At 53.8% G+C, this 10452-nt stretch overlaps 1 protein-coding gene and 1 long non-coding RNA gene across 3 annotated transcripts; both read left to right on the forward strand.

Moving 5' to 3' along the window:
* The first annotated feature begins 263 nt into the window (after positions 1–263).
* LOC140848691 (uncharacterized) lies at positions 264–1598 on the forward strand. The gene is made up of 2 exons (XR_012129794.1): positions 264–393; positions 750–1598. It is a non-coding gene; the product is annotated as an uncharacterized lncRNA (long non-coding RNA).
* Positions 1599–5069: 3471 nt separating this feature from the next.
* FOXD3 (forkhead box D3) lies at positions 5070–9968 on the forward strand. 2 transcript variants are annotated; one of them, XM_073234061.1, is made up of 2 exons: positions 5070–8090; positions 9744–9968. In XM_073234061.1, the coding sequence occupies exon 1, from the start codon at positions 6409–6411 to the stop codon at positions 7852–7854; it is 1446 nt and encodes a 481-aa protein (XP_073090162.1). In that variant the 5' UTR covers positions 5070–6408; the 3' UTR covers positions 7855–8090; positions 9744–9968. The 2 variants fall into 2 exon arrangements, with proteins under 2 accessions (XP_073090162.1, XP_017513965.2); XM_017658476.3 differs by lacking the exon at positions 9744–9968 and having other exon boundaries at positions 5070–6588; positions 6877–8698.
* The last annotated feature ends 484 nt before the right edge of the window (positions 9969–10452 follow it).

The following is a 10452-nucleotide window of genomic DNA, read 5'->3' on the forward strand; positions in this document are numbered from 1 at the left end:
TCCTCTGGTAGCCAAGCTCCAGAGATGTCAAAGATTCTTAAGCAGGGGTTTTCCAATCTTCCCATGAGGGACCGCCCCGAAGTCAGGGAGGGTGGGCCCAAGTTGCGATGTAGAGAATTTCATGTCCGAACGACCTCCTCAGAGGAGTGGATCGAGTTAAATATAACCGCGCGAATGGAATAGCTCTAAAAATAAGGCAACAGCTGGCGGGTCCACAGCCATGTCCCGGGAAGGCGGGGCCTGAGTGGTCTTTCGCAGGAGGGGCGCTCCCGGCCTTAGGACGAGAAGGCAACAGTGTCCGCGGGCCTGGGCCGTAAGGCCAGCGAAGTGGGCCCATGCTGCCCAGGGCCTGAGGGGCCTCTACCCCTGCGAGTCCCAGGAACTGGTCTCAAGGTCGGTTGGTTGCAAAACTTTATAAAGGAATACGAAACCTGGAGAACTTGCCTGGATGTGACATGGGCTGAGCGCTGAGCTCCTGCCCGCCCCGCCGCCAGAGGGAGCTGAGAGGTGAAAGCGGAATCCTGGCAGAGGCCTGGCCATTACCCGAGGTCCAAGACCACGGGGACCTGTGGCAGGCGGCCCCGCGCCCACACACTAGGCTCCCGCAGCAAGTGGCTCTCCCCACTCTCCCACAAGCCCCTTCCGCCTGTCCCGCCGCTCTGTGCGCCCTCCCGCGTCAGCGTTCCAACTATCAAGCCTACAATTGAAACGTTTCCCAAACCGGCTATTTATTTGCTCCCAATATATAGATCGGCAGTGATTAAGAAATCGATGTGGCCTGGGTTGGCGAGTCTCTCGCGGGGAGAAAACGAACTTTCGCCCGTTGTCCTGAGCCCGCCGGGAGGCCGAAGGCGAGGGCGGACCTGCGAGAGGCGTGTCCCACGCGGGCCCCACCCGAGGACCAGCAGTTTGAGCGCGCGGTTCCCCGTAGGCCGCGTTCCCTCCGGCGGCGAGGGGCGCGCGCCGGCCGCCTGCTTTCCCCTACCCCTCTCGCGTTTTTCTCGATCGCGCGGGGGAGGCAGTGGCTGTCAGCGCGCCGCTCCGAGGCTTTTGTTGCTCCTTGGCGGGCTGAATGGGGGTTTTGTAACGCGGGACAGATAAAAATGAGCAGCATCATATTGTTTGACAGAATGATCCCATTTGATGAAGTGTCGGCTCCGAAGGGGGCCAAAATGGTGAATTCCTAAAAACCCAGCCCTCGGCTCCTCACGAGCCGAGGGTAGCCTGGAGGGACCCAGAGGACAGCCGGCCGAGCCACATTGCACCAAACCGTGTCGGAAAGACTAGGGCTTTCAATGCCAAGTCATTTTCAAGCCCCGATCCTGCCGAGGACCTTTCTCCTTGCGGATGAAAAGAACAATTTTCGAGAGAAAGGCTCGTTTTGATTAAATCTGACATGCTGCTGATAACTCCATGCTAATGTGAAATAATTAACATAATAGCCATAATTAAAAGCACGCTAACAATGCCATAAATTTATCACACAATTTTACTAGCTTTCTGCCCCTAACTGCTCTCTCATCGTTAATTAAACGTGTTGCCTTTTACAAAATGGATGTTTATACATTTCCAATATAAATAAATTCGAATTCATCCTCTCTCTCTCTCCTTTCCCTTTGGTCTCTCGCCATTCATATGCACTTCTTGGCATGGGCTCTGAGTGGCGGGCACCTTGAAAATAAATGAAGTTTTGAGATGCAAATCCAAACAAGAACATTAAATTAGCCTCTTCCCCCACCCCCACCCCCACTCCGAAGAGCTCTGGAGAGGTACACAGGGTGGTGGAAAGTGGGTTGGAAATACCACCCACTTGGAAATAGATGGGTTGGGGTCCTGGGTATAATCTCAGCCCTTACCACCTTGCTCGGTGGAGGCCATCCAGGCAGAAGCTGGTAATAGTTTAACAAATCTATGAAGATTGTCGAGAAGGAGTCGACTTCGGTTTTCTTGGCGGGGAGGGTATATTCCAATGGGACTCCACCCACGTTTTGTTTCCTCTGTCAGAGAGAGAGCGGCTGCTGTCGGTGGGAGACTCGCCCCTTTCTGCGCGGAACTTGGTCCCATCTTCCCGGATGGGAAGAATAGTGCACCCGCGCGCGGGCGTGACGATTCTGTCATATAGGCCAACGATTTATTCAAGCCATTGGCATAGTCTCTGACTTTAAGGAGGAGGAGACCACCTGGATTCTCTCCGGCCTGGAGAAGAGTAGGTGGGCCATTCTTGCCTCCTGCACACTCTGACCGTGCCACTCCTCCGGTGTTGACCACTAAGAACTCAAACAGAGTTGAAATTAATTTCCCCTTCTCCATCATAAATTGTTCCATCCACCTCTCCCCACCCCCACCCTTGCTATCGCACCCCCCAGACTGCACACACTAAATCTCCCCTCCCCCGAGACGTCTCAATTTCTTTCCTATCGATCCAGACTCCACTTCTGTTTTGTTGCTAGAATCTCGGTCCCCTCCACTACCACCAACCTCCCTGATAGTCCCCGTCCTGGTGGTGGCTTCCCCAGCTGGGTAATACGAACTCTGCCTGCCCAGGAGAAAAGGAAGGATCCTCATTCCATTCTCCTTTGGCCGACACGTTTCAAACATTTGAACAGGTGAGACAGCTGGGTGCCGTCTTTAAATCCCTCCTGGGAAGTTTGCTTGCTGTGACCCAAGTAGTCACTCTCACGCGTAGTAATTTGTCTATACTCCTCCTTCTATTTCCCCCAGTAACCTTCTGCGACTCAGATATTTGTCCACATTTCTTTTTTCTCCCCCTTCTCCCCAATATTGCGGTTCCCTCTATTACACTCTCTCCCCACCTCCCACCCCTACTAATGTATCGGTTTTTCTCTATATCCGTCTCGCTTCTTCTATCTCTTTCTGTCCTAGTTTTTGGCGGTAACTGACAACTTGTGGGCTTTTAGCTGCAAACTGCAATTACACAAAAAACAAGATTTATTTAGCCCGGAATCTAGTCGGCCTCGGGCAGGTCCCTGTACCGCGTGGGGCTCGGTCCCTTCCGCCCTGGCTGCGTCCCGCGGCGAAGGCAGCCGGACCCTTCCAGCCTCCCCCCTGGGCTGCTGCTTTGCCTCCTTCCCGCCTCTGGATGTTGCGCTGGCGCTACTGTCCGCCGGGAAGGAGGAAAACAGCGACGGGTTCCCCAGCCAAGTGGGGAGCGGGAAAATCGGCAGCCAACGCTGGAAATCGGTATTAAGCCTTTGGGCCGGCACGCCGGACGTCGGGGCCACAGCCAGTAGGTCCTGCACGTCTTATCATTTAGCTAATCGAGTCGAGAAGTTTCTATAAGGGCCAGACCCGGCATCAGATGGTAACACTGATTGAACAAGAGATTAGCACAATAGATCTCTAACCGAGGGGAAGCGTTGCTTTTCACGCTAAGCGCCTTAATTAATGGTATGAATCAATTAATTTGACTTTTATTGTGTCGAAGGAAAAAAGCGCAACAAATGAAACCGGCGACTGGGAGTTGTTCACCCCATCCCACCCCCACCTTTACCCCCAGGGAGGTTCCAATGAAAATACCGGGGAAGGGACGGATCGGTCCGAAGGAGGGTGAGAGGCAGAGACCAACAGCTCCTAGGGAGTCTGCGATCCAACCCTGGAGGGCAGCGGAATGAAAAACAGGCTCATCTGGAGATTACTTAGAAGGCTGCCGAAGGCAGTCCCTGGAGCCGCCACCCTTCTGCGCGCATACACGTGCACGCGTCCACACCCGCCCAGCCTTCCAAGCTGCGGTGGGGCCCGCGCCAGCCTCCGCGCCTGCCTCCGGAGCTGGACCGCGGAAGCTGACAAAAGGAATTTATGATTTTGTAAATTCCGGTTTCTTTTCTCTCTTTTTCTTTTGGCCTTCCGACCTTCCTTTTGTAGTTACTGGGTTGCTCGGACAGTTGCAGCCGCGACCTCTGCAGCCAGGGGCAGTGGGCAGCCAGCTCGCCGCTCCAGTCACTTTCTCCAGAGGCTATCTAGATGGCATTGTAAACGGTTCGGAACCTGCGGGCCACAAAGCGGTTCAGCTGCGGAAATCAACTCAGAGATTCATTTTAGCCTCAGATGAAACCGGGGGGTGATTTATAAACATACAAAAGAAAAACCTTTAAGTTTCACGGGCGCCTCAGTGATGGAATAACTGCCCCCACCCTCACCCCAGCCCCAACTAGGAACGTCCTGCGAAGTGGTGATCCAATGAGCTAGTGTTTATATCCAAGAAATTATCTAATGGAGACGGAAGTCAATCTGTGTGTCGCACTGCCTAAAATAAACTAAGTTTACAGATTTTTTCTTCGTGTGTCTAGGCTAAGTAGAAGGAATCGTAAGTTAGGCATAGACTGAAGGAATCAGAAGTACTACTGTCCACCAAGAGTTAAATCAATTTTCTAGTGTCTTCTGTAAATATTTTACTAATTATTTCCTCTCCGACTTCCTGCCCTTATGCTCCTTCTCTGGTGGGGTCAGCATTCTCTACCCAGGCCTTAGCAGACAGACTGGGCTCGGATTCCAGGAGCCCCGTCACACGAGGCAGGCTACAGAGACTCTGGTGAGTTGGCCTAAAAATGCGGGAGGGAAGAGGTGCTGCACCTTGGATTCACCCAGTCAAGGAGCACGACTTGGAGATGTGTTTGCTCCAAGTCCACTTGCTCCAGCAATGCCACGCACTCGGAGTCGGTTTGCGGTCCCCCCACACCCCTGCCCCAACCTCTTTAAATCCCCACAGTCTTTCCTACCATCACTTACTTCCCTTGCCAAGAAAATTCGGTGTGTACTGGCCACATCCTTGATTCCTTCTCCACCCGCTCTGCTGCTGGTTACCAAGGAAGCTAAATCTTGAAGGGTTTAGCTAAGCCTTAAAGGAAAGAATCCACGTTATTAGCAACTGAGTACCCAGCCCACCGGTAAACCCGACCCCCGCGCCCTCCCCAGCTCCCAAGAAGTAGGGCCCCAGCCCAAGGGGAGTCACACAGTCTCATTCCCGGTGTCGTTCGGCAGTCTCAGCCCTGGTGTGGCGCATAACCTGGAGGCCCAGAAGCCTCTTCCCAGCCCCACTCGACTTACCCAGGCCGCTGCCAGTCCCGGCTCCTTCCCCAGCGCCTCATTTCCGACTTTTTCACATGCTAAGTCTTTTAACAACTCCGAGCAGCTTGTTACGGTTTCTATAGTTATAGGTTCCCTGTTACTTTACGTCGTTTTTATTTCTCTCGGCAACTATTCTAATAGATTAATCAATGGCCATTTTCTGACCTTCGGGATCCCCAGCTGATGTTGGACGCGCGGGGAAAAAATATACATATACATATATATATAAACACTCGCACAGCTAGCCGGGAAAGCAAAGGCTGGGGCCCGGGTTGTTTGGCTTTGGGGGCAGGGGAGCGCGTGCAATCAGTGGGTGTTGTCGCCGAATAAGCACTGAAGCAGGAGGGTTGGGGGTCTTAAGTCCAATTAGCAAAACGGAGCCGGATGCGCATCTCTTACTCGTTAGAGCTAAAAAGAATAAAAACACAAAGAAAAAACAGATACTACCAAGCTCTGTCGCCCAGTCCCTTCCTAAGGAGTGTTGGCAAAGGGGACGGGGGAAAGGCAGAAATGCAGCCGGGTCCGCCTGACGCTCCCAGGCCCACGCCCTCGCTTGCTCACACCCATCCTTCCGCACTGACACCCACAGGCTCCCTCAACCCCAGCGCAGAGCTCCAGCCTAGGCTGGGGTCCCGGGGCAAGCCAGGGCGCCCTCGGGGGTCCGGGGGACGCTGGCGCACGGTGCGGCGCTGAGTTGAGCGTCCCTCATCCCTTTGTTGACAATTCCCTGAACCAACTTGAGTTTGGCCGGCACCGCAGCGGCCCTGACGTCACGCGCGGTCACGTGGCCCCGCCTCCCACTGGATCTTTAAGTAGAAAGTAATCTATCAGGCCAGTCCTTAAAACGGGACTTTCGACTACGGGGGCTTCGGCGTCCCTGACACCCCCTCCCTCGTTGCCCCTGTCCGCGCCCTCCCGAGCTGCTTGGTGCCCGGCGTCCCGCGCCCACCCGCCTGTACCGCTCCTGCTCCCCACGCCCGGTCCAGAGGCTGAGGAAGGCGGGCGAAGTAAGGGGGCGCGGCGTGAAGAAGCGGCCGGGGCTGGCAGCAGCAGCGAGCGCCTAGTACCGAGCGCCAGGGACAGTAGGAGTTTGCGGAGCACGCCCGCGGGGGGCGGCCCGCAGCGCCCGCGCCACGCGATGCTGCGCCGCCGAGAGTGAGCCAAACCGGGAGGGCCCCGAACCACCTAGGTCCCCCTCCCCTCTCCCAGACCCCCGTCTTTCGGGGACGCTCAAATCCCCTTCCCCTGATCTCAACGGCAGCCCCTGACGACCCCCATCTCCTGCCGCTCCTTCTCCTCCGCTGCCACCAACCCCGAGGAGGGATGACCCTCTCCGGTGGCGGCAGCGCCAGCGACATGTCCGGCCAGACGGTGCTGACGGCCGAGGACGTGGACATCGATGTGGTGGGCGAGGGCGACGACGGGCTGGAGGAGAAGGAGAGCGACGCGGGCTGTGATAGCCCCGCGGGGCCGCCGGAGCTGCGCCTGGACGAGGCGGACGAGGTGACGCCGGCGGCACCCCACCACGGGCAGCCTCAGCCACCGCACCAGCAGCCCCTGGCATTGCCCAAGGAGGCGGCTGGAACAGGGGCCGCGCAAGGGGGCGAGGCGGGCCCTTCCGAGGCCGACGGCTGCAAGGGTAGAGTTGGCGGCGAGGAGGGTGGCGGGAGCAGCGGCGGGCCGGGTTCGGGCAGCAGTGCAGCGGGCGGCTTGGCTCCGAGCAAGCCCAAGAACAGCCTGGTGAAGCCGCCCTACTCGTACATCGCACTCATCACTATGGCTATCCTGCAGAGCCCGCAGAAGAAGCTGACCCTGAGCGGCATCTGCGAGTTCATCAGCAACCGCTTCCCCTACTACCGGGAGAAGTTCCCCGCCTGGCAGAACAGCATCCGCCACAACCTCTCGCTCAACGACTGCTTCGTCAAAATCCCCCGCGAACCGGGCAACCCGGGCAAGGGCAACTACTGGACCCTGGACCCGCAGTCCGAGGACATGTTCGACAACGGCAGCTTCCTGCGGCGCCGGAAACGCTTCAAGCGCCACCAGCAGGAGCACCTGCGCGAGCAGACGGCGCTCATGATGCAGAGCTTTGGCGCCTACAGCCTGGCGGCTGCGGCGGGCGCTGCGGGGCCCTATGGCCGCCCCTATGGCCTGCACCCCGCGGCCGCGGCCGGCGCCTACTCGCACCCAGCAGCCGCGGCTGCGGCGGCAGCAGCGGCCGCGCTCCAGTACCCGTACGCGCTGCCACCGGTGGCACCTGTGCTGCCGCCCGCGGTGCCGCTGCTGCCCTCGGGCGAGCTGGGCCGCAAAGCGGCCGCCTTCAGCTCGCAGCTCGGCCCCGGCCTGCAGCTGCAGCTTAACAGCCTGGGTGCCGCCGCCGCCGCCGCCGCGGGCACGGCGGGCGCTGCGGGCACCACGGCGTCGCTCATCAAGTCCGAGCCCAGCGCGCGGCCGTCGTTCAGCATCGAGAACATCATCGGCGGTGGCCCCGCGGCGCCCGGGAGCTCAGCAGTGGGCTCTGGGGGTGGCGGGGTAACTGGGGGCTCCGGGGGCGGCGGGGGCGGCACGGCGCAGTCTTTCCTGCGGCCGCCCGGGACCGTGCAGTCGGCGGCGCTCATGGCCTCGCACCAGCCGCTGTCATTGAGCCGGACGACGGCCACCATCGCGCCTATCCTAAGCGTTCCGCTCTCTGGACAGTTCCTGCAGCCCGCAGCTTCGGCCGCCGCGGCTGCCGCCGCCGCAGCGCAAGCCAAGTGGCCTGCTCAATAGGGACGCGCCGGTGGCCGGGTCGCAGGGCCCAGCAGCGGCCCGGGGAGGCGGCTGCACTTCAGGCTGCGCGCCCCGCCCCGGCCCCCCTGCCCAATCCTGGACTCTGACTATCCTCCATTTCCTCCCCCTCCCCGACCCTCAACACCGACCTTTGTCGGCCTGCACCCTCTCGCTCACACCTAGGCTGGCGGCGCGAACTCTCACCGCGAGCCCGCCGGGATTAGCTTTCCCTACAGGTAAAACCGAAAACTGAATATTCCAAAAATGTGCCCCGACGGCGCCTGCTCTGAGGCGTGGGGATGGGAGGAAAATTACTTGTACATATTTGTATAAAAATTATTGACTTTCCTTTTGGGGTTTTTATTTTTTTAAGAAAAAATAAATTCAGTAGATTAGAGCTCTGAACTTTCATTTTTTTGAAGGTTCACTCTCCGCAGTTTTATGTGAGAAAAAAAATGTATAGAGACGTTGGGAGATTTTAAATATAAAAAAATTTTCAGAAGGCGAAAAGTGTCATTCTATTATAAAAGTCTGTTTATATATGGATGAATATATATGGTATTCTAAATGTTATTCCATCGTGTTGTACAAAACTTTGTAAATAAATTTTTTAAATGTCATCCTAATTTTTATTTAGCTGTCTGAGGCAAATGACAAGATTTAAAAATGGTATTTGCATTTATCTTTTACAGAAATTTGAGTTTTAAGTAATGACCTTTTCAAACTTAGCTAATTCGTAATCTGAGTCTAAGATAAATTTAATTGGAGGAAGGAAAGTATATGCCTAATTTAAATCACATTAATATATTTATTTTAACTTTTTACATAAAATCGGGATGTGGACCCTGATTCCATTTAATGTAATGACCAGATATTTATGTAAATAAAATAAGCTGCCATTAGAACAAACAAAAACCCTCTAAGTCTAAACAACAGCACAATCTATTATTTTTACAAAAAATACCAAACTGTCTTCCACAATGAAATCTTCCTAAATGAGAGTTCTTAGTCATATCAGTTAACCTTGGGAAAGAATATAAATTCCAAACATATTCCTCATTTTAGCATTTAAATCTTAGGTTTTTGAAATGATTTATTTTCATTCCTTAAGTCGAAGTGGTAAATAAGCCCAGCTGATTTTTTTAAATGTATATAACAGCATTTTAAATTTTGCTGTGGAATTATATAGTCTATAGTAACCTGAGAGATAATATATAGTTGCTTTATTTTTTCATAGTATTTTCAAGTAAGGTACCTACTCTCTGTGGCAATTATCAACCTACAACATAGTTTCTATTTCTGAAGGATTCCTATGCATGTCTTCTCTCCCTCCGACATGCGGCCTTTCTGAAGCCCAAGGAATAGTGGTCTTAAACACTTTTTAAAGTAGGTTCACATACACACACACACACACCTTTCTAAACTTTTTAGAAATATACCTTAGGCTAGGTTAGTGTGAAATGCGGTATCATAGGGCAGGAATGGGGAGGTGTCCTCGTGAATTATTTTTAATGTGCATTTCAGCTGCTGCAGCCTTAAAAGGTCTAATGTAGAAATGAAACATCTAGACGCGGGAGGCCGGTTCCTATCACCACCAACATATCCTCAAACCGCATCAATTCTTATTATTTTGTAATTAATTTAGCTGTTACAATTACTTATGCGAAATCGCTTTTAAAACTGGAGCGGGTGGCAGCAGTACTGTCAGCTCGGCCCTCTGCGCGTCCTGTTTGCAAAACACGGCCAGTCCCTCTAGCTAGCGTCCCCTTTGCCTCCAGATGGTGGAGGTGCCTCCCGGTTTCGGATCCAAGCCTTCTTTCCCTACTGTCGGCGTGAGTAAGGGAGTCACTTTGAAAGACGAATCGCAAATACCGAATCTTTTTTCCCAGTAAACAGCAAACACTATTGTGTCCTGAGTAAACAGTCCTTCTGGATCAGGGTCCTAAAAGAAAACAAGCTGCGGCGGTTGAGATAGTTTAACTCGATAAACAAGAACCTGATAATCAACTACAACTGAAAGAAGCAACAGTAACCTTCACGGAGAAGAGATTATGGACCACACAGTCTCCAGGCGGGGCCTTCCTAATCTCCTTTTACAAGGAAAACTAAACGGATCTAAATTTGTTTGTGTGTTGCAGCTATAAAAGTAACAAGTTGTTTCACAGTTGTGTCTGGCTAATCAGTTTTTACACAAACAGCAAATGGTACATGATTTGTGCAAACACATAGAGGTTATTTCTAAATTTAGCTGACACCCCTGGGAAAAGGGAAAGGCAGGGCTTCTTGAATTCACTTTTAGCCTCAAGAAGCTGCTGATCCAAGGCTTCTAAATGACATTGGATAACAGGAGCCTCATACCATCTCTGATCCTTTGTTACTTATAAAATTACTCTCTCATATTTCCACGCATAGCAGCAATACCGGCCGAGCCTGAGCCCGAAGCTTGACACTTGGCCACAAGCCGCCGCTTGAGACCCACAGGGCCTTTTCCAGCAATCCATTAGGCGGAGAAGGGAAGAGATCTGCCTACAACTTTCCTTCCAGCTACTTCTCAACCTTGAACTAGAGCCTGGAGATGGTCCCCTTTATTTATTGGAG

This window comes from Manis javanica, chromosome 4, assembly GCF_040802235.1.
Source record: "Manis javanica isolate MJ-LG chromosome 4, MJ_LKY, whole genome shotgun sequence".
NCBI lineage: Eukaryota > Metazoa > Chordata > Mammalia > Pholidota > Manidae > Manis > Manis javanica.

Coding starts and splice junctions, on each gene's coding strand:
- FOXD3 (XM_073234061.1), top strand. CDS start 6,409: ATGACCCTCTCCGGTGGCGGCAGCGCCAGCGACATGTCCGGCCAGACG.